At 42.1% G+C, this 23724-nt stretch overlaps 1 protein-coding gene across 4 annotated transcripts in view; it reads left to right on the top strand.

The window, feature by feature from the left end:
• Positions 1–22971, top strand: part of LOC133408737 (uncharacterized) — a 52453-nt gene extending 29482 nt beyond the window's left edge. For 2 of the 4 annotated variants that reach the window (XM_061687917.1, XM_061687915.1), the window contains 3 exons: positions 1450–1620; positions 3358–3550; positions 22292–22971. In XM_061687917.1, the coding sequence (XP_061543901.1) occupies positions 1450–1620; positions 3358–3550; positions 22292–22323 (396 nt within the window). In that variant the 3' untranslated portion in view covers positions 22324–22971. Of the gene's footprint in view, positions 1–1449; positions 1621–3357; positions 3551–5544; positions 6048–22291 lie in introns of those variants that run through there. The other 2 variants (XR_009769318.1, XM_061687916.1) reach the window with 2 other exon arrangements.
• The last annotated feature ends 753 nt before the right edge of the window (positions 22972–23724 follow it).

Genomic DNA, 23724 nt, shown 5'->3' with positions numbered 1-23724 from the left:
AAACCCGTTGGTGGACACCAACAGTGAGGGATGCCGGCAAGCTGAAGAAGGAGTCCTATCGGGCCTTTTTGGCCTGTGGGACTCCTGAGGCAGCTGATGGGTACCGGCTGGCCAAGCGGAATGCAGCTTTGGTGGTCGCTGAAGCAAAAACTTGGGCATGGGAGGAGTTCGGTGAGGCCATGGAGAAAGACTTCCGGACGGCTTCGAGGAAATTCTGGTCCACCATCCGGCGTCTCAGGAGGGGAAAGCAGTGCACCATCAACACTGTGTATAGTGGGGATGGGGCGCTGCTGACCTCGACTCGGGACGTTGTTGGCGTAGATGGGGTCTGATTTGGTGGCCTCAGTATTGCATCTCTGTTTTTTGCAGATGATGTGGTTCTGTTGGCTTCATCAAGCCGTGACCTCCAACTCTCACTGGAGCAGTTTGCAGCCGAGTGTGAAGCGGCTGAGATTAGAATCAGCACCTCCCAATCTGAGACCATGGTCCTTAGTCGGAAAAGGGTGGCGTGCCCTCTCCAGGTCAGGGATGAGATCCTGCTTTAAGTGGAGGAGTTCAAGTTATCTTGGGGTCTTGTTCACGAGTGAGGGAAGAATGGAACGGTGCAGCATCTGCAGTGATGCGGACTTTGTATCGATCCGTTGTGGTAAAGAAGGAGCTAAGCCGAAAGGCAACGCTCTCGATTTACCGGTCGATCGACGTTCCTACCCTCACCTATGATCACGAGCTGTGGGTCGTGACCGAAAGAACAAGATCCCGGGTACAAGCGGCCGAAATGAGTTTCCTCCGCAGGGTGTCCGGGCTCTCCCTTAGAGATAGGGTGAGAAGCTTAGTCATCCGGGAGGATCTCAGAGTAGAGCTGCTGCTCCTTCACATCGAGAGGAGCCAGATGAGGTGCCAGATGCCTCCCGGACGCCTCCTTGGTGAGGTGTTCCGGGCACGTCCCACCGGGAGGAGACCCCGGGGACGACCCAGGAAACGCCATCCTTCGGCTGGCCTGGGAATGCCTCGGGATCCCCCCGAAAGAGATGGATGATGTGGCTGGGGTGAGGGAAGTCTGGGCGTCACCTGCTAAAGCTACTGCCCCCGCGACCCGACCTCAGATAAGCGGTAGAAAATGGATGGATGGATGGATGGATCATTATTATGATTATTACTTATTTTTTTCTCTTAATGTTGCAGGTGAGGCTCTGCCTCCCCTACATACCCTGTATGTATGACTAAGCTACAGAGCAAATCAAATTACTGTATTGGTGGATTAAATGTAATGGCTAATTGGTTTTATATTTCATAATCCTTTCAATTTCTGTTTCATGAAATGTCTGTTTCATTGAAACTTAGATTGTTCATGTCTTCAGATAACTTGCCAAATGTTTTCAAAGATGGTGCCTTTTAATATTTTTTCATAAGAATACATTGTTGTTCTTATTTTTTCATTATGTGTTACAGAGTAAAGTCTGTTATGTCAAAGCAGCCCTACCACAAGTACTTGAGCTCCTGAAAACACAATTCCATTATGGTCGGAATTCAGACAACAGAAGATATGTCAACATTTTGGAAAAGGCTATCTACCATCTTTACTCCCAAGGATGTATATCTGAAATAAATGAAGAGATTGAGGTAAGAAACAGATTTGAGAAATTACAGTAAGTATTAAATAAAAAAGGGGCAAACCCTTATATATATATATATATATATATATATATATATATATATATATATATATATATAATTGAACAAACAATATTTACATGACAGGTGTTATGCCCAATTTTGGCATCTGGCCCAGGTGATACGCAATTATGATGAACATCATTGAAATTAAAATATATTGGATCAATGACAGAAATGACGGATATTAGTTAAAAAAAAAACATATCATTGGCATGCCTTGAGGTGACTACTGCATTGCCTCCAATTCTGCTATCTTCTTATAATGTAATTTTTAATGCCACCACTATGGCCACTTTTGTTGACTTGACTATCTTTTTTCATATTTGAGGAACATTTTCATTCAGAATTGCACTCTGTGTCAGATTAAAAGCGGAAGAAAGAATTCCACCCCCAAAGCTTCAACAATCAGTGTCCTCAGTTCCCAAACGTTTATTGAATGTTGTTAAAAGAAAAGGTGACGTAACATCGTGGTAAACATGACCCTGTCCCAGCTTTTTTGGAACATGTTGCAGCCATAAAATTCTAAGTTCATGATTATTTGCTAAAAACAATAAAGTTTATCAGTTTGAACATTAAATATATTGTCTCTGTAGTGTATTCAATTCAATATAGGTTGAACATGATTTGAAAATCATTGTATTCTGGTTTTATTTATGTTTAACACAACATCACAACTTCATTGGAATTTGGGTGGTATATATATATATATATATATATATATATATATATATATATACACACACACACACACACACACACACACACACACACTTAGTGCCAAAAGTATTCCCTCGCCCATTTGAAGAATCGGAATCAGGCATTCCAATCACTTCCGTGGACACAGGTGTATAAAACCAAGCACCGAGGCAGTTAGTTAGTTCCAGTGAAAGGAATTCTGAATGCTTCAGCATACCAAGAGATTTTGGACAATTCCATGCTCCCAACTTTGTGGTTAACAGTTTGGCGCTGGCTTCTTCCTCTTCCAGAGTCTGGGGTGGATGAATTTAACTTGCCTGCAGAGAGTCCTGACTTTAACCCGATAGATCACTGAGATCAAGGCCTTCTTGTCTGACATCAGTGTGTAACCTCACAAATGGGCTTTCAATAGTCAAACGTTCCCACAAACAGACTCCTAAACCCTGTGGACAGTGTTCCCAGAAGAGTTGAAGCTGTTTTAGCTGCAAAGGGTGGACTGACATCATAATGAACCCTATGGATTAGGAATGGGATGTCACTTCCTGTGTTATAATTTTGTTTTGACAAAAGATGCGGCCCGTAAACCCCCAGTTGCCCCTCCCTGATGCAGTGTCTCATGCATTTGTACTATTCTTCAGATTTCTTGGTCACTTGAGAAATATCACTAGCCATCTACTGTATAAATCTGTACACTTATATATACTCACTTTAATCCAAGAGGGTTCAACACGGCAAATACAAGTCGCCCGAATAAGAGGATACGACAAGGGGTGCACGAGTGGTGCGCAGGTGCGCATGCACACTGACAATTTTGTACTCATAAAACGGAATTGTTAACCCCTTAAATTTAAATGTATTCACACAGATGTTTTTTTTTAAATATTTAATCAGAACTTGAATTGTATTGATTATTGTATACTGTCATGTTAAGCAGCTTTTTGTGTCTGATTTAATATTGCTTGTTGGCATTGGTGTGCTTCTGTTTAGGACACTCCATCAAGGTTAATAATGATGGTAGAAAGCACCCCGAAGGAAGCTCTGCAAAAAGCCCAACACGTGATGCAGATGTATATGAGACTGATGGCATTAAGCACTCGTCCTGTGGACTGGAATTGTCAATCCGAATATTCTCTTGGAGATGATTTAAATACCACACAAGTTGGTGTTACCAGCACCACAGGTAAGAAAACAACATCTTGACTGGTATAACAAATATGGTACAGTGGTGCTTTTAAGTTCGTCCATGAATTGTTCCATGACGCCGGTCGAACTTTGATTTAGTCGACTTTCATAGTGAAATTCACTATCGTATTATTACTATTACTAAAGCCGTTATTATTATATTTTAATAATTTCTTGCAATCTACCACCTTCATAAAACCTTTATTAACTTCATGAATATGTTTTTTTGGATAACATTATAGTAATATATTAATTGTCATGCCTACGTATGAGAAATGAAACCAGTTTTTAATGAATCCATTAAAAAAAAAACAGAAAAAGAAAAATGAGAGTCCCCTCAAGCCAAGTCAATGGAAGCAAATTAGGAAGTAGAAAACCAACAGAAATAAAAGTGATAACCTGGTAAACATTACTTAAAAGAACCAACACTTCTGTTCAGTAATACACTTGACTACAAGTGATCAGCCCTGCTTTAACCTGGACAATAGTACTTGGACACACTGGATTCTATTCTGTGTGTCTCCTTCTTCAGTAACTTCCCAGTTGTTATTCTTTTCTTACCACCATCAACTGTTCAGAAAAAGCTGAAAACAAAAGTAAATAAAGGGCACAAATACCCCCCCCCCACACACACACACGCACAATCAATCATTTGATGATGACTTATGCGGGGTTTACACCTAGCGATTTTCACAGTCACAGACTAAAAACTGAAATTCAGAAGGAAATGTTAAGAGTATACTGGAGTCACGGTGCGCTCCTGTCATCTCGATCGTTTAGTATAAGGTAGTAATCTCGAGGTCTTTTAGATCAGTCTTTTCCGAGTCTTGGCCTTACGATAACATCAAATGTGTTTGATATTATCACAAGTCTTTCAGTCTTTGCGGTGAGGTGACACAACCGACAACCAACAGATGAACTCTTAACAAAACCGGAAAAAGGAAACTTTCCAAACAAACAATCACTGCAGCGACATGGATGAACGGGAAACACCGTCGAATCGGAGAAGGGCACGAACGAGGAGCGGTGGTAGAGAACAGTCCGGCTTGTTTGACGTAAACTCTCCACTTTGTCGTGGTACAGTAGAGAGTTTACGTCAAACGGGGAAAAAGATGGACTGACATCGCGCGGACCCTGCAAATAATAAAAAGTCAAAGTCCACGGATGTCATTTCTGTCATTTGCCTGGTTAAAAATGACAAAAACGGAAACAAAGTAAAGCAAAAACACATTGTTCCGTTTTTCCATGTGAATGCTATATTATACATTTATAGGCCTAAATGGGCATTGTCGTCAAGGCTGGGCAGGATTGCAAAACATAATTGGTTCAACCTCTGGCAGTGTAGTCAACGTATGCTGGTTCTTAATGTCCATCACCTCTTCTGATATTACATGGACTAAATAAATTGCAATTGAAAAAAAAGACAGTTTTCAAGTCCCTGTCCAGATAACCAGGGCCACGCCCCCACATTCTGTGGCGTCTTTTCTTCTTGCTGACGTCAGTTTTTTTTCTGCACAAACTGCTGCACACACTGGACCAGCTGTAGCCAAAAGCTTTTGCTTCTCCATTTTGTGTCTCCCGAGAGCATGATGGGGGAAAATTGCATCGTGGGAAAGAAAATGCCCAAAGAATCTAGTTGTAGTCTTGTAAATAGTGACCCTGCAAGATTCACAGTCTTTGTAAAATCTCAGTGTGTGACCAGGCTGTGACTAAAGATTCTACAGTTTGTGAGATGATAGTTTTTCAAGAATCTTTTCATAGTCTTCTGATGTGAACGTAGCATAAAATGAATTCTGCTGACAGCTAGAAAACTATTGAACACAAAAACAGAAAACAACCTTTGGCGCGTTCGAACTCTCAGGTGCCACTGTACATTTTAACTGCTATGCAATAATGTGTTTAATCATTATTTTATCATTAATTTTTATGTGAATCCAGATTCCTAAATATGTCTAGTTGGATAGGTGAGATTTGTTGCATTCTTTATTTCAGGGGAAGCGGATGGAGGCCACAAATAAAGCTAGTCTCCTCCATTACCTGGTAATGAAGGTGGCATTTCTCAGTGTCATATTTCAGAGTGAAAAAAACCAAAATCATCACCGCATTTGAGTACAATTTATGAGACCACCAACCAAAGGTTTATGCCACAGTCTCACAACTCAACTCAACTCAGCTCAACTCAACCTTGTCTATATAGCACGTAAACAACTGCAGCTGTAACAAAGTGCTGTATATAAAATATAAAAGGCTATCATTTAAAAATAAATGTTTTTCTTTTCAAACTAGCAAGTCAAATATTCTTTTCTAATTAAAATATACAATAGCTCCCTTTTCATTAGAATTTAGCATAAAGAAAATGCAGAGTTGTGTTTCCTCTTGTTGCACCTTGCAAGCTGTGAGTCGATGAGCGAGAGAAGTGTCAGTCCAGTTTGACCAGTATGATGTTGATCATTGGGACACTGACATTGTCATCTCGCAATCTCTGCATGAATGACATCACCAATGTTTGCTACAAGATGTGTTTGTCAATAAACAAGCAAGTGTAGTTTTCTAACAGCTGATAGTTCATCTGTTGGCGAATAAAACACAGACAGAAAGATTGGTTCATTCCTTCTGTCCCATTTAATCGACTCTCTCACTTCACTTTAGTACATTTTAGTGTCGGCTCTCATTCCACTAGGCATCTCCTCCGGGATTTTAATTTCCCTTAATTTTTCCTTAAAAGGACACTGTGTCGGAATTACTCCCATCTCGCATTGAATTTGTGCATCGCATCCAAAAAAAATAGTGCACTCTAGACCCTCAATTTTAAAACACTTATTGCAACAATGTTAGCAATTGTACATAAAAGAAAAACAACAACAAAAAACACAAAAAACGACAACACTGCCGAACAAAACCGAATGAAAAAAGTTAGCTTTAGGCTAATTTAGGCAGTGTTGACTTACTGGTCGAGGAGAAAGCTGGCAACTTCAGCTTCAAAATGGCACACTGTCATGGTGCTACCCTTACTGGGTCACCATTCTTATGTATAAATAAATCTAGAAATCTGTGTTTACGAGAATGTATCAGATTATTAGCAGAGGTCATAACAAACCAGTTCAGCTCACACTGCACCCGACCCCTATGGTCCCTCCCACAGGTGGTGAGACCATGGGAAGGGGGACCCACGTTACCCTTTCGGGCTGTTCACCATGGGTGCAGACCCGGCCACCAGGCGCTCGCCTTCAAACCCCAACTCTAGGCCTGTTTCCAGAGGGGGGTCCCGGCGACCCGCATCCGGGCAAGGGAAACCTTAATCCATTTATTTTAATGTTAAGCAGTATCGACAGATGGATCCGCGCAGTGTCTGCGGACTTTGTATCGGTCCGTTGTGGTGAAGAAGGAGCTAAACCGAAAGGTGAAGCTCGCAATTTCCCAGTCGATCTATGTTCCTACCCTCGCCTATGATCATGAGCTTTGGGTCGTGACCGAAATATTAAGATTCCAGACACAAGCGGCCAAAATGAGTTTCCTCCGCAGGGTTTCCGGGCTCTCCCTTAGATATAGGGTGAGAAGCCTGGTCCTCCGCGAGGGGCTCAAAGTTGAGAGGAGCATTGAGAGGAGCCAGATGAGGTGGCTTAGGCATCTGATTAGGATGCCTCCTGGACGCCTCCCTGGTGAGGTGTTCTTGGCATGTCCCACCTGGAGGAGACCCCGGGGACGACCCATGACACGCTGGAGACATTATGTCTCCCAGATGGCCTGGGAACACCTCGTAGTCCCCCTGAAAGAGCTGGACGAGACAGAAGTCTGGGCTTCCCTTATAAAGCTACTGACCCCGCGACCCGTTCTCGGATAAGCGGAAGAAAATGGATGGATCGATAACAAACTAGTGATAACACTTATATAAATACAGAACTTGATTTTAGATGTTATTGATGTTACACAGTATCCCTTTAAGGCATTAAATTGTAAAATGTAACTTACTCTCTCATTCAAGAGTTGTTTTCATGCCATTTCTGGGATTTTGTCTGTCCCGTATCCTCTTATGGTGGAGCATTAGCAGAGACTTGTGGTTATGAAGCTGTTTTATCTGCATCTCAGATTAAACCTGAGATGTTTTCTGTAATTTACAACTTTCTGAGACACCCATTCATATTCCTACACCAGGGTTTGAGGGTGTCAAACCCAAAATGTTCAGAAACATGCCTGTGAATATTCTCATTGTATTCTCAGGACATTTAATAAATCGTAACTGGACTGCTCAGGTTGTCTTAGAAGACATATGGTCTCTCCTCTGAGCAGTTCATGCTCAAAGATTAGCAGGGATAGCGCTAAAATAAGGGCTTTGTGTTGGAAGTATTTAGCCTCGAAGGTAGAGGCACGCGGCACGCCGCAACCATTTGGGTTGCAAAACAACAGTTAAGATACAACAGGGAAAAGCCTCTAATATCAAACAACAGCCATAAGGGTGGAACTACACTTGTTAGTATTCCATTCAATTACAGCAATGGTCATAGAGGCACCTAAAAAAACAAACGTCGTTTGTCGTCGTTTGTTACATATTTGCTGGAGGTTTAATTATTGAATCTCTCAAGAAGGGATGAAAGGACAGAATTGTATGTGGAAGAAAGAATAGGAAAGGATTGTGTTAGTGCTGGGCAATTTATTGTGAAGCTCAATTAGATTGTGATTTTATTAGTGCTCGACATGGAAAAAGGGGCTCATCAATTTTATCTTCTATACTTTTCTGTCATGGTCTGTGCCCTGCAGTTCCTTTTTTGGAACTTGGCTGGTGCTTTGTGCATCGCCTTTCCCTCTCTCTCTCTCTCTCTCTCCCCAGCGATCATCACCTCCTCACCCGCGCACCTGTTCTCAATCAGTACTCATCACTGCCTGCATATAAGCCTGCCAGATCCACGAATCCAGTGCCAGAGTATTTACGCTCGTTCGTGTGCTCTTTCCGTTTTCAGTACTCTGAGAGATTTCGACCCCCCACGAGACTTCCGCAGCAGCTCTTGTTGCGTGGAGACAAGAATATGAAGAGGCTATTGACTAGCAAGTCAGAAATAGTCCAAAAAGGGCACGTAATGGTTATCATTTGGAAACAATCATAGCCTGCAAAATGTGTATGAAAGATGTTGCGACGAAGACGAAGTGTGTAATATCACCTGAAGATAAAGCACGTTATCCAGTGTGATGCATGTCACGCGACTCCTATAACCTAACCATAACAAACTAAACAGGATCTATGGTCTCCTCCTCTCGTTATGAGAGGTCGAGCACCAAATGGAGGGAGGTAACATCAACAATCTCATTCTACATATTGCAGCCAAGAACATGATTCCTATTTATATGTTGGAAAATGATGATGCTTTCAAAAAGTTGATGAAAACATTGGATATGAAAACAATGGATCCCAGATATGAGTTGTCCAGTAGGAAGTGTTTTGCGGCGGTAGCATTGCCTGAAGTTTACAATAACATCAGGGAGAAAATTCAATTCTAGGACGCTGGAATCACGTCAGGTTGCTACAGTGGCTTCTCTTAATTTTTAGATCATTATATATTGAAATACCTGCAGGTAAAAGTAGTTTATTTCTTTGTGATGTTTATAATTGTGAAATAAACCTTCGATTTTTTTTCAATTTACATCAATATGGTCCGGTCTGGCTTTATGACCCAAAAAACACCATACCAACAGTGACGTTCAGAGGTTGGAACATGATGGTATGGGGCTGCTTCTCAGCAAACGGTACTGGTAAACTTCACATTATTGAAGGAAGGATGAATGGGCAAATGTACAGAGACATTCTTGACAAAAATCTGGTGCCATCTAGGAGGAGGATGAAAATGACATGGACATTTCAGCAGGATAATGATCAAAAACATACTGCCATGGAAACTCTCAATTGGTTTCAAAGAAAAAAAATAAAAGCTGCTAGAATGGCCCAGCCAAGCACCAGACTTGAATCCAATCGAACATCTATGGAAAGAACTGAAACTCAAGGTCCATTAAAGAAGCCCACGGAACCTTCAGGATTTGAGGACTGCTTGTGTGGAGGAATGGGCCAAAATCACACCAGAGCAATAAATGCGACGGGTTTCTCCATACTGGAGGCGTCTTGAAGCAAACAAAGGCGTTTGTACAAAGTGTTAAATAAATACCAATTGGGTATTCAATACTTTTCCCCTGTGTCACTGACAAGGGGCTTTATTGCTGTTTGATTATTAATAGATTTTAGTTGTTGTCTTGGCTTTCCATGCCTTTTTGCACCTCATCAAACTCAAAACCTACTTTGGGTCTTCATAAAGATGTCTGACCCAGTTGACTCCTCTTTGGTGATAGTTGACTAAGTCGTACATTATCTTTTTTTCCTGAGTGCACGGTGGCTTAGCTCCACCTTACCTTGGCTCTGGGGAAGATATGGCAAGCTCTGAATTATTTTCATCTGAATGGATTCCATGAGGTTTTTCACTGCATCTTTGATTTCCTTTCCATGATCATGCCTTACGTGGGCCATGCTCAATGTAAATGTCCTCAAGATGTCTGGCAAACTCCATGCTACGTTTCGTCTTCAGTGGTCTGAACCAGGTGTATCTGCTGAATACCTCTATTATGGTGAGGTTGTACCAACATGTAGCTCTAGTGTGCTTAACTCGCCATTTCCCCATGTCAAGCAGGTCTATCTGGCGACGAACTTGAACTGCTTTGGCTGTAATGGATTTTGGAATGGGTTTGTTTTCAAAAGTAGCCTTATGCAGTTGGTAGCATTTTGATCTGTCCAATGTGTCTTAAATACAAGCTCAACTGATTATTCTTCTCCATGGCGTATGTTCACTCCCGTGACCCTTGTGAGGATAAGCGGCTCAGAAAATGGATGGATGGATGTAATTGCCTGGCCATCCTCACCGAGAGCATAAGGTTGTTTACTCCGCCAAAGTCAAACAAGTGCAGAACGCTAGAACCTTGATCTCTCTGCTACAGAAATATTAAATTTAGCCTTGAGTGTCTTGAGTACGATGGACGACTGGTTAGAGTGTCTGCCTCACAGTTCTGAGGACCGGGGTTCCCCGGCCCCGCCTGTGTGGAGTTTGCATGTTCTCCCCGTGCCTGCGTGGGTTTTCTCCGGGCACTCCGGTTTCCTCCCACATCCCAAAAACATGCATGGTAGGATGATTGAAGACTCTAAATTGCCCGTAGGTGTGCATGTGAGTGCGAATGGTTGTTTGTTTATATGTGCCCTGCGATTGGCTGGCAACCAGTTCAGGGTGTACCCCGCCTCCTGCCTGATGATAGCTGGGATAGGCTCCAGTGCTCCCGCGACCCTTGTTGGCATAAGCGGCTCAGATAATGGATGGATGGATGGATGCCTTGAGTATCACATACTATAAATCTCATCTGACATTTGTTTCTGTGCACGTCCTGTACATTCCCAGATGACACAGGAGAGGGCAAAGAATGTTTGTAGTATTCTCATCGTTTCAGATCTGTGAAATACTGTACATGCAATTGTGTTTCAGATTATTGTATATCATTCTCTTCTTTAAACTATAAACTCAGATTATATGGCCTAGCAGGCCAGATCCAGTATGGACAAACACAAAATGCAGTTGTTAAATGAAGGTTTTTATTATTAAGGGAGAAAAAAATACCCTACATGTGAAAAAGTTATTGCTCCCCTAAAACCTGGTTGGGCCACGCTAAGCAGCAACAACTAATTGAGACAAGCCTTCATGTTCTTTTTGCTCAGCAGTGGTTTCCGTCTTGGAACTCTGCCATATAGGCCATTTCTGCCCAGTCTCTTTCTTATGGTGGAATCATGAACACTGACCTTAACTGAGGCAAGCGAAGCCTGCAGTTCCTTGGATGTTGTTGTGGGGTCTTTCGTGACCTCTTGGATGAGTTGTTGCTGCGCTCTTGGGGTAATTTTGGTCAGCCGGTCACTCTTGGGAAGGTTCACCATTGTTATGTTTTCCCCATTTGTGGATAATAGCTCTCACTGTGTTTCGCTGGAGTCCCACAGCTTTAGAAATGGCTTTGTAACCTTTTCCACACTGATATTCTATAATTGCTTGCTTTCTCATTTGTTCCTGAATTTCCTTAGAGCTCGTCATGATGTCTAGCTTTTAAGAATTTTTTGGTCTACTTCACTTTGTCAGGCAGGTCCTATTTAAGTGAGTTCTGGATTGAGAGCAGGTGTGGCGGTATCGGGCTTGGGTGTGGCTAGAGAAAGTGAACTCAGGTATGATAAAACACAGTTACTGTATGTTTTAACCACTTTAACCAATCACTTTTTCACACAGGGCCGTGTAGGTCTGGATTTTTTTTGTCTCCCTTAATAATAAAAACCTTTATTTAAAAATTGCATTTTGTGTTTACTTGTGTTGTCTTTGTCTTTGTTTGACAATGGGAAACTTTTAAGTGTGACTTACAAAATGCAAAAAAAAAAAAAAAAAAAGACATCAGGAAGGGGACAAACACTTTTTTTTACATCACTTTTTGACGCAACTATATATAGTTTAATTACACAAAAAAACTCCCTAATCTCAGGGCAGAGGTCACGAAATGTTTGCTGGTATTTCCCTCGAGTAATCTATCTCACATCAGTGTGACACTGACAGATGAGGCAAGCGCACTTTAAAAACAACATTGGGAAAATAAATCCTCCTCCCACTCTGTATGGAAGTGGAAAGTTTTTGGCTTCTTCCTTCGTCCCCCCCACTAGAAGACGAAATCAATTGGAGGCTCAAAGACAACTCACTCGTCTGCTGGAATTTTGCGGCATGCAGCACCGTTGTATACACGTTCGCTTTGACCCATGTGTCAGAAAAGTCAGAAGTCTCACTGACTGACCTGTATGTCAATCCAGTGACAGATTTCACAGTGAGGACGGATGATCCTGCAACGTCTAAAAAACAAAACAAAAAAACAAAAACAAAAAAACAAAAGTCATGCCACGGGATCGACCCACGCTCCCTTTGCGATCGACCGGTCCATCGCGATTGACCTATTGGGCACCCAGGTGTTAGCTAGTCTTCTGCCCAGTTGTTAGCTATATTGTGCCATAGTTTCAACAAAGCTCCTTAAAGACCGAAGGTGACCAACCAGTAAGTGTGCCTGCGAGAGCACGCAAATGAATGACACCTCGTTGGTCATGCATTCTGTCTCTGGTTGTTTGATTTACCTTGGCCGCGGTGGTTTCCTTAAAATAACATTAGAGGTACACGATTGGGCCAGAGAGGACTGATTTTTTCAAAGATCATTTTCCTAATGCACTACTGCAAGATTTATACTGACAGTTTTACCAACTATGCTTTTTTTTTATATTGCAAACTCCACTTTGTACTGTAAAGGAAATATTTTAAATTACAGTTTAGCCTTTTAAAATGTCATACAAGTGTACAATAAGCATTTAGCATCAAATACAAAAGCAATAAAATACAACCCACTATGCGACCCTACCTTTAGTCTGTGTAATGTGATGCTTAAAGTGACGTGATGAACAATAAATTCCGGTGTATATTCTTCTCAATTTGTTCGGAACTTTTTTTTTTTTTTTTTTGCTTAAATTGGCTCTTCCTTTGGAATAAATTATGCAAATAACGCAAAACAAAATCTAAAGTAGAGATGTGCTGTATATATGTTTTTTTTAAATAAAGTCTATTCTGACCGAAGAACATACTGGATCTGGCATCTGCCAATCAAGTTACAGTAACATAGAGCCGGTTTCAATATCACCTTAAAAACTCTCATACTCTTGAAAATATAAATCCAACTATAGCTTTTGCCTGTATTTGAGTATGTATTTGCGTATGCAATAATGAGCTTCCAGTGTTGCTGTTTGGCTGTACTGCTCCCTTTGAAGTCAGGGGGATTATGGTTGCCACACCATGAGATTTTCTCCCGTTATACCAATAAGAGCTAAACTTCCAAGCTATTTTTTTTGTCATGTGGTACTGGTGATTTTCGGGTTTAATTCTCACCTCTGGACGGTGGGGTTTACAAGTTTGCAATTGGGTTTTCTCGGTGTACTCAGACTTCCTCCCACGTTTCCTAAAACATGCATGTTAAATTGAAGACTCGAAACTGTCTATAAGTGTGAATGTGAGTGTGAATGGTTGTTTGGCTATGCAGTTCACGGCCTGTGGTTGGCTCGCAACCAGTCCAGGTTGTACCCCATTGCCCAAAGTCAACTGGGATAGGTTCAGCATAGAACAGCATAGAAAATGGATGGATGGATGAGATGGCTTAATACCTAAAATACAGTTAAGAAGGGTATCAATCAGGAGACAGAACGATGTAAAGCTGTGTGCCATCTGCGTAACTGTGGAAGCTGATGACGTACGTCCCCCAGGGGAAGCATGTATAGATTAAAGAGAAGCCTTTAGTCTGACAAAGTAAAAGGACCTATAGGTGACCAAGCATATACAGTAGGTGTCTGCATAGATTCATAGAAGAACAGCACCAACGTGATCCTGTGTGCTCTCATGCGCTGTGGCTGAAGGGGGAGGAGAAACATTGGTGTTAGAAGGGGACCTGCCACAGTGTGGTGGCAGAATAGTGTCTGCCTCGCAGCAAGCATTATTAGCGGTTTTACAGTCTGCGATCAGGAAAACTAAATACAAAACACACAAATATTAAAAAAAAAAAAAAGCCTGACTGAAAATCAGAATGCATATTAGTGTCTGAACACATTATATTTGAGAAGTGAATCAAATCAGAGCAGAAACTTTCTAAAAGCCTCCACTGCTGTAGTACAGAGATTTTACCAATATATGATACTGTGATGCTGTAACATTTCTGCTTTTTTTTTTTTTTTTTTTTTTTGTGAGATTGTGCAATCTGAGATGGGGCTGGCTGATTGCTGCCTCAGGTGAGGTGTGCTGTAGGTGTGACAGATGAATTTAAGGTGGAGGTGGGACTGCATCAGGGATCAGCCCTGAGCTCCTTCCTGTTTGCAGTGGTAATGGATTGGCTGACAGATGAGGTTAGACTGGAATCTCCGTGGAACATGATGTTTGCAGATGACATTGTGATGTGCAGTGAAAGCTGGGAGCAGGTGTATGAACAGTTGGAAAGATGGAGGCATGCACTGGAAAGCAGAGGAATGAAGATTAGCCGAAGCAAGACAGAATATATGTGCATGAATGAGAGGGGTGGTGGGGGAAGAGTGAGGCTACAGGGAGAAGAGATAGCAAGGGTGGAGGACTTTAGATACTTGGGGTCAACTGTCCAGAGCAATGGTGAGTGTGGGCATGAAGTGAAGAAACGGGTCCAAGCAGGTTGGAACGGGTGGAGGAAGGTGTCAGGTGTGTTATGTGACAGAAGAGTCTCTGCTAGGATGAAGGGCAAAGTTTATAAAACAGTAGTGAGGCCAGCCATGATGTACGGATTAGAGACAGTGGCACTGAAGAGACAACAGGAAGCAGAGCTGGAGGTAGCGGAAATGAAGATGTTGAGGTTCGCTCTCGGAGTGACCAGGATGGATAAAATTAGAAATGAGCTCATCAGAGGGACAGCCAAGGTTCGATGTTTTGGAGACAAAGAGGAGAAATAGTGAGTATATTGGTAGAACGATGATGAGGATGGAGCTGCCAGGCAAGAGAGCAAGAGGAAGACCAAAGAGAAGGTTGATGGATGTCGTGAGGGAAGACCTGAGGGCACTTGGTGTTCGAGAGGAGGCTTTTATGGAAAAGGATGACGCGCTGTGGCGACCCCTAAAGGGACAAGCCCAAAGGAAAAGAAGAAGAAGACAGTGAGTAAAGGTTTTATGAATAATATAAATTTGGACTCCGTAACAAATTAATCCAGATATAACTGATTTTAGGGAGAATTTTATTTTGAAAGGCTACCAAATCCAAGTTGAATTGTGGTCAAACTTATCAGTCATGCAATAAATTAGTCTTAATATATATCTATACATATACATGAATGCTTATGGCTGTGTGATATTTCAGTTTTTCTTTTTTAATAAATCTGCAAAAATTTCAACAATTCCATTTTTTTCTGTCAATATGGGGTGCTGTGTGTACATTATTGAGGGAAGAAAATTAACTACAATGATTTTAGCAAATGGCTGCAATATAACAAAGAGTGAAAAATCTAAGGGGTCTGAATACTTTCCGTACCCACTGTGTATATATATATATATAGTGCAATCCATCTCGCATTTACCATTTAAAAGTTTTCGAGTAATTGTACAGTAGTAAAAAGTATTTCCTCAGTTCTTCTTGCATTGTTGACCTACAAGCATAGAGCGCACACTGTTTCAGTGCTGGATTGAACACATGATATCAACAAATGGATGTATTGTTGTTCTTATGTACATGTTATCGTAAGTTAGGCTGTCGCATGCCAGCAATGGCCCTCAGGATGCATTTTGATACAATGGAATGTCTCACAATATCACATGATAAATAAAGCGGCATTTTGTCATAATTTTCATTTAAATACTATCAGTAGTTTTCAAACATCTACTTATAACAAACCACACAAATGGAAGGTTTTTTTGGTTGAGGTAGCACCTTTTACCTGAACTCACTATAGACAAAGTGGGAGCCAGTTCGCAGAAACCATTTCCAAGTGTGGGCTGACTTTGTCTCCTCCTCTTTGCCAAAGGACACTGTCGCGATCAAATAGAGTTTGGGAATTCCCGGCTCTTGGAATTTGTTGTTCTTGTCATTTTTCCATAAAAGGGAGGTGGTAAGGTGATAGTGAATGTGAATGTCACAAACAGGGTCTAGACTTGACTGGCTCGACAAGGATTTTTTGGATCTTTTTTGTTGACTTGATCCGATACAATACTCAAGGTTAGAATGGTCTCAAAACCACGTATCGCTTCGATGCTGCCTCCAGCCAGTGCCGCCACTCCTGCTGGCAGTAAAGAGTTTAGCTTTCGGGGCCCGATGAAAGATTGACGCTGTCATAATTAGGTTACGGTCATTGCTTTACTGCGGGTGTTCTTAACCTTGTTGGAGGTACTGAACCCCACAGGTTTCATACACTCGTTCGTTCACAGGACCCTAATTAGATATATAAAATATGGTTTGTTTCAAATTCAAAACAGGTATATATTTTATGGTCTGTATCGATTCCATCCAAGTCATGGTAATTCGCAAAGATTGAAATAGTTTTTCTTCATAGCTCACCCTCCAGATAAGCAAAATACCACTGATTAGCTGTACTAAGACTTGCCAGTTGATTATCTACAGGTACGTGGCAACTTGTTTGCGCAGTCACAATTGAGACAGTGCGGTGAGAGATGTGTGCAGCTCCCAATAGGTCAGTACTATCAATACCTAACCAAAATGGCTCTGTGTTTTTCGTTCATCTTTGAAGAAATTACGCGACTCACTTACACAAGGAAGGGTAGGGAAGACTTCCTAAACATAAGGGAGTCTACTCCGGACTTTCTTTAACAACTTTCGGATTTTAAGTCTTAAACGCCATAAATGTTTCAAGAACCCAGTCATCACATCAACATTAACGGCTTGGTGGAAAAGTTTAGAATCTACAGGATCTCAATTAGTTCCCAATCTGTCATAATCCAGATTTCGAAATAAATAATATATGCCTTCATTTTAGTACATGGGAACAACATGGAATTGACCACCTAGAACAATTATTTGACAATAATGTTTTTAGGACACGCGATGAACTGTTCCAAGAATTCCAAATCAAAGGCCGAAACTTTTTTCAATACAATAAATTAAAAGCAGCAATAAATAAAAAGAATACCAACACTCCAAAGCACCCTCGAACTGCCGGAGTTTGTCAAGCAAATGGTGAAGCTTCACCCGCAAAGTGAAATAAATCTATGCATAAAATGGGCTTCTCTTTATCTAATATATGTGTGCAATGCACCAAAAATACTCCAAACACCTATTTTCATGCTATATGGGAATCCACACCAATTCAATGCGTTTGGTCTTCGGTTATAGAAAAACTCTCGTATATTTTAAACTGTAGGATTCCACTTTCCTCAAGATTGTGCATACTTGGCGACTTAAGAATAATCGACCTCCCTAATAAATATTTACAATCATTACTTGTCGCGTTAGCTACCGCAAAGAACACAATTCTATTAAACTGGAAAAACAAACAAGCTATTAACATCAATCAGCGGCTAAATCTCATCATAGAATATATTGCGTCAGAAAAAATATCAGCATAACGAAAAAATCAATTACATATATACGTAAATAGCTGGTCACCTTTCCTCAACATGCTAAATCTAGACTTGATTCCTTTGACTGGGTAGGGTGCCATTTGACAATAACAACACTATGTGAAAGTGTGAATGTAAACTTTAGAATTTTGTACTTTGTTGTCGTGGTTGTTGTTGTTGTTTTATTATTATTATATTTATTTTACTTTTCCCACACATTTTAAATCGGTTTGCATGGTGAGAGGAGACATGACACATGGTCCACCGCCCACACTTGGGGTCGGGTAGTAGGTCCTGGTGGAAGTGTGGTGGGAGAGGGGTGGTCCCGGGGTAGGTGCTGCGGGTATGGGTGGGGCAGCCCTCTTCGTCGGTTGTTGTCCGGCCTGATTGGCCCGACCTGCAGGAGCCATGCCTCTTAATCACTCACTTAGCACACACTCACACCACTCACTGTATATATTTTTCTCACTAATCACATCTGTGCACATATACATATCAAAAAGGGATTCCTGGGGGACTGGTTTGGGGGCGGGAGGGTGTGGGTCTCGGACCGGTAGGCAGCAGTGCCTGGCGTCTTTGTCGGAGGAAGGTCAGAATGAAGCTGCTCTGGCTATCCAAAAGGGGGTTCACTCTCTGACGATTCCGGATCCCATTTATTCAAATCCTGGGCCGGCATTTTGCGCTTTGATGCAAAGCGATCAGCTCGGAACGTCATCCTTTATTCCCTGCATGATCTAAGGCACTGGTGTCAAACTGGTGGCACGGGGGCCAGATCTGGCCCTTCACATCATTTTATGTGGCCCGCGAAAGCAAATACAAATTGCTCATTGTGTTCTGGTGTAATACCATTGAGATATTTGCAAGCATTTTTTTTTTTTACCAATCCCACTTTGAGAAGAAATGTAATAGTCGAAAAACATGTTTTTATAGGCTTCTGATTTCAAAACTGGTTATTCATCAATGTGTTGTATATACTGTATGTAATTACAGTATCTGAGGTAATCTTTCATTTATATGGGTTCACAGTTGTAGCGGCCCTCTGAGGGAAGTCATAACTATGATGTGGCCCGTGAGAAAAAATGAGTTTGATGCATTCTGACGGTCGCAATTATGTTTGTCTCTTCTCATTGTCTCTTGGACCCCGCTGGCCTGCCCCCTCCTTCTTCTTCCTCTGAGGGAGGGACGTTCAACTGAAGGCATTGTTGCCCTCTACCGGGTGCCAATCCTCATTGCAGTTATCCAGAGGCTTGATAATCACAAATCAGAATCAGAATCAGAATCATCTTTATTTGCCAAGTATGTCCAAAACACACAAGAAATGTGTCTGTTTTGGACATACTTGGCAAAAATAAACTGCACAAGACCCTCCCCCACCCATCCCCGTTAAAAAACGCCATTGACGTCTTTCGACGGCATTGGCAGGGAATGAGTTAATGCCTTCATCTGTATATGTGATGTGTATTGCATTCGAGATGTTCTCTCAGCGGGTCTGTCCTAAAGATGACTTTGTGAATGCTGATGAAGTCACATATGCCATTACACCATGTGTCGTGAGTACTGTCAACGGGTGTGACATCACAATGTGTGAAGTCTTTTGTAGTATCTTGGCCAATCCAGCCACATATCTAGTATATGGTGAGTGTCGTTTTTCAGTCTGGTCCAACTGTACAGTTATGTACATAAGGATATGTCTTTCACCATCCCCCTTCTGAAAAAGCACACCACAGATTGTGGTTGAGTTTTCAGAAACTTCCAAATGAAAAGGTTTGGAATAGTCAGGTCGGCGTAACCAATGGCAAACAAAAGAAAGCATTCGGTCAGTCAGTAACAGTGAAAAATATTTGTGTGTGGTCATTTGCACTCAAAACAGTAAAAGGATTTGCGACCAGAATAGTAGGCGTTGTGACAATAGAATGAATGCGTTTGATAGCGTGTGCCATGCGATACTTTCCCACCACCTTCACCACAGGCAAAATTGGAGTGTTCCAGGAAGACGACGAGGGCTCCAAGACCAGTGATTCCTTCAAACCTGCGATGGTGTCCCAGATGCCCTCCTCGGTCTCGGGACTGCATCGATACTGCTTCTGCTAGATGGGCTTTGGGGAGACAGAAAAAATAATGGGAGGCAGAGTGGAGCAGAAACCAACATCAGTTGGACCCTGAGTCCACAGTGCCTCAGTCAACTGCGCCAGAACCCTCTCAGCCTCAGGATGATCTGTCGGTCATCTACCATGGTCATGTGAAATTTGGTGATGTTATACAATCGAGGAATTTGTAAACAAAATGCCAAAATGTGATACCCTGACATAGATGATGAAAACTCGACATCGGGAATGGCGATCAGTGGTTTCTAATCATGGGACCCAAATCTTTCAATTGATGGTTGGCTCTGACAGCCAACGTGATGTGTGGCACAGCTGTCGCGTCCATCTCATACCATTCACTCTGATCCTGCGTGAGAGACACATGTGAGGCAATGGCAGTTGACATACAAATAGTCAGAAAAAAGTGACCACTGATGACCTTTAATTTCCATCCATCCATTTTCTGAACCGCTTATCCTCACAGGGTCGCGGGAGTGCTGGAGCCTATCCCAGCTAACTTTGGGCGAGAGGTGGTTGCCAGCCAATCGCAGGGCACACATAAACAAACAACCATTCGCACACACATTCACAGTTACGGGCAATTTAGAGTCAATGAACCTACCATGCATGTTTTTGGGATGTGGGAGGAAACCGGATGGCCCGGAGAAAACCCACGCAGGCACGGGGCAAACATGCAAACTCCACACAGGCGGGGCCGGGATTTGAATCCCGGTCCTCAGAACTGTGAGGCAGACGCTCTAACCAGTCGCTCATGGATCACCACCTGAAGCTTCAGTCCAATCTCGGCGCGAGCGTGACAAATAAGCAAGGCCTGTCTCCTCCTCGCCATCCAAAAAACACAGTTGGAGTGAGAGAGACCTGGGTGGGGCCCTGAACTCGCTCACATATAACACCATTCACTGTGTGGCATTTCAGAAATGAATTGGGGAGGACGTTTTTCACTTAAGCATGTGCGATAAGACATTGAAAGGAATATACATAAGTGTATGAACAGAACAAGGCAGGAGGGCCCCAAGAATTTCCTGTTTTATGTTTTTATTCTTTGTCTTACCTGACCTCCTCTACTCCAACTGGAGATTCCCCTCAGGGCACTCATCTGCTTCCTGCTCACAATCTGCCACCTCGTTTACCGATGCCGGACCAGTCATATAAACAATCTCACAAACACACACAAACTCTGAAACAAACTCACACACTTACACTCTAATCTCAAATGGGCCGCACTCATAAACCATCCAAGTCGAAAATATCATGAAATTTAATTTAGTCCAACTCCCTTTTCACAGAGTCATACGCCGAGGTTGACTTCTTTAGCAAGCTGAATGCTCTCCCAGCCAGCCACCAGATTGGCTTCCTGTATTGTCAATCCGGTCGTGTTCCCATGGCTGTCCGGGACCGGGCCTGAAGGAGACACCACACTAGAGAGCATATCGGTGCGACCCCGAGAGGGCCTGCCACCTACAGTTTGATAACCATTGATTTCAACCATTACTGTCCCTCTACTTAGCTCTACTACCGGCGTCTGCACAGCGGGACCAGGGGGTGTGAGGAGCGGAGGGTCGCTCAGTCCCCCTCCCCTCTGTTCTTCTCTGTACTTCTCCTCTTTTGCTCTTTTTTTTACTGTCTGCTGCAGTTTGGGGGAGTCCGCCAGTTGATACATTCTGTCTGATCATTTTATATGCTCCTTAAATGCATTTTTTGTTCTTTTCACATTCTTTCGTCAAACCTTGTTCTTGCGTCGCAAAGGCATCACAAATTCGGACCAAAGCCTGTAATAAATTGGTTTTCTCGTCCTTCTTAGGGAAGAAGCCAGGATCCTGACATTCTTCCACATGCTTTTCATCTTTTAGATGGCCTTCGACCTTCCCTCCTTATCCCCGGGGATTGTTTCCTTAAAATACAACCACATCAACATAATTTGTTCTCCGACTGTAATTTCACCATCTCCAATACCCTCAAGGTCAATATTAATATTTTCTCCTTTCCACGTAAACTCCATTATAACAAATCAAAACACAAAAAAAGATAAAGTAAAAATGTTTGTTATTGTCTGCTTGATTTATTTTTATTTTTATTTATTTTCTGTAATTTTCAATTGGGTTCCCAAGCCTTAGTCAAACCGGGCGGTCCAACCACCCCTGTCTCTGGGGTGGTATATTGGACTCAACGATAAGGGAGACTCGCCTCCACCCTACGGAATAACTCAATGTAGGGGAGTGTGCCAAATCCGTCACGGAGACCCGCACCACCACACAAAAGGACCTCTATTGAGTTCGACTTCGGCCGCAGTTGGCTGTCCAACTATTTCCTTTGTGCCCCTTGCACGAGGTCCCGACCCGGGTCCTCAGAACTGTGAGGCTGACGCTCTAACCAGTCGGTCACTGTGCCGCACACCTCATTATACAATATCCCAATTTAAATTAGCAGCAAACCAGGAGAATTTGAATAAACAAGTTTCTCCCTTACCTCTTTTTTTTTCCAGCATGCCTTGGATATTGCAGAAGAATGGTGTAGCCACGGAGGTCCCAAGAAACAACCTTTCCGAGACCACGTCGGGAGTCACCAATTTGTTGGAGAGTTGGCGTTATATCCTACGCAGGGCCAAAGGCCCAAATTACACATTAATAAACTACCACCACCCTCACCAATTTTGCGTGTTCGTTTTCTCTCAGGAAAGGTAAACCAATCAAGAAACTCGCACAGATCAAATTTTGAGCCGTTTATAATTCTTAAGCGTTTAGCAAAAATATGTTGACAGAATTCTGGGCGTTTTCTCTCCTCCCTAGAACCAAGCCTTGCATTTGCGTAGAGAAAATGGCGAATCTTTCCCCGGTTGCCCCACAATTACAACACAAGTAATGGGAGGACCTGGAAAGCTTCAGTTGACGCCAAGCCATCCTGCTCTGGCATTCTCTCCTTATTTTAGCTTGTGTTGATCGCAGCCGTCTGAGATAGGAATGACTAGTTCCTCTCCCACTATCAACAAGAACATTCCGTACCTTCTCTCCCAGCACCGCTGGGTGAATAATCCAAAACTGATCTGTTTTTCTCTAGCACGTCAAGTTTTTTAACTATAGAGCCCCGTTTTCTTCAAAAATATGAAAAATATTGTACTTAACAGATTCTGTATGTGCTTGTTTTATAAAACATTTCAAATATTGACATACAATGAAATATGAAAGACACAGGCATCACTGCAATGTTTATTTAACACTATTATGTTTCACAAAGGATATGGCACAAATGCTCTTCATTCCTACTATGCTAGCTTTGTGTTTGCAGATATTGATAGTACTGACCTATTTGGGAGCTGCACACACCTCTCCCCGCACTGTCTCAATTGTGACTGCACAAACAAGTTGCCACGTAGCTGTAGATGAGTCCAATCATAATCAGCTGCCAAGTATTACTACAGCTAATCACTGGAATTTTGCTGATCTGGAGGGTAAACTGTGGAGAAAAAACTTGACGTGCTCGAAAAAAACTGACTACAATTTTGGAATCAGCATACCAATTTTAGTTTTAATCAGCATAAAAATCGAACTCAACAGAATTTTTTTTTTTCAAATTGTTCCCCAGTGTAATCGACCTCCCAAATAAATATTCACAATCATTTCTCGTCAGGTCAGGTTTAATTTTATTAAACTGGAAAAATAAAAAAAATATATGAACAGCAATCACTGGCTAAATTTCATCAGAGAAAATATTGCGTTAGGAAAAATATCAGCAAGAACGAAAAAATCAATTACATATACACGCAGACAGCTGGTCACCCTTCCGCAACATGCTAAATCTAGATTTTGGATTCATTTGCCATCTGACAATAACAAGACGATACTGCACGTATAAAAGTATACTTTTGATTTCTGTATTCTTTGTTGTCAAGGTTGCTGTTGTTGCTTTATTAGTATATTA

The sequence above is a fragment of the Phycodurus eques genome, chromosome 10, assembly GCF_024500275.1.
Source record: "Phycodurus eques isolate BA_2022a chromosome 10, UOR_Pequ_1.1, whole genome shotgun sequence".
In the NCBI taxonomy this organism is placed as follows: Eukaryota; Metazoa; Chordata; class Actinopteri; order Syngnathiformes; family Syngnathidae; genus Phycodurus; species Phycodurus eques.
Note: the sequence above shows the minus strand (reverse complement) of the source record. Positions and strands in the feature narration are given on the sequence as shown.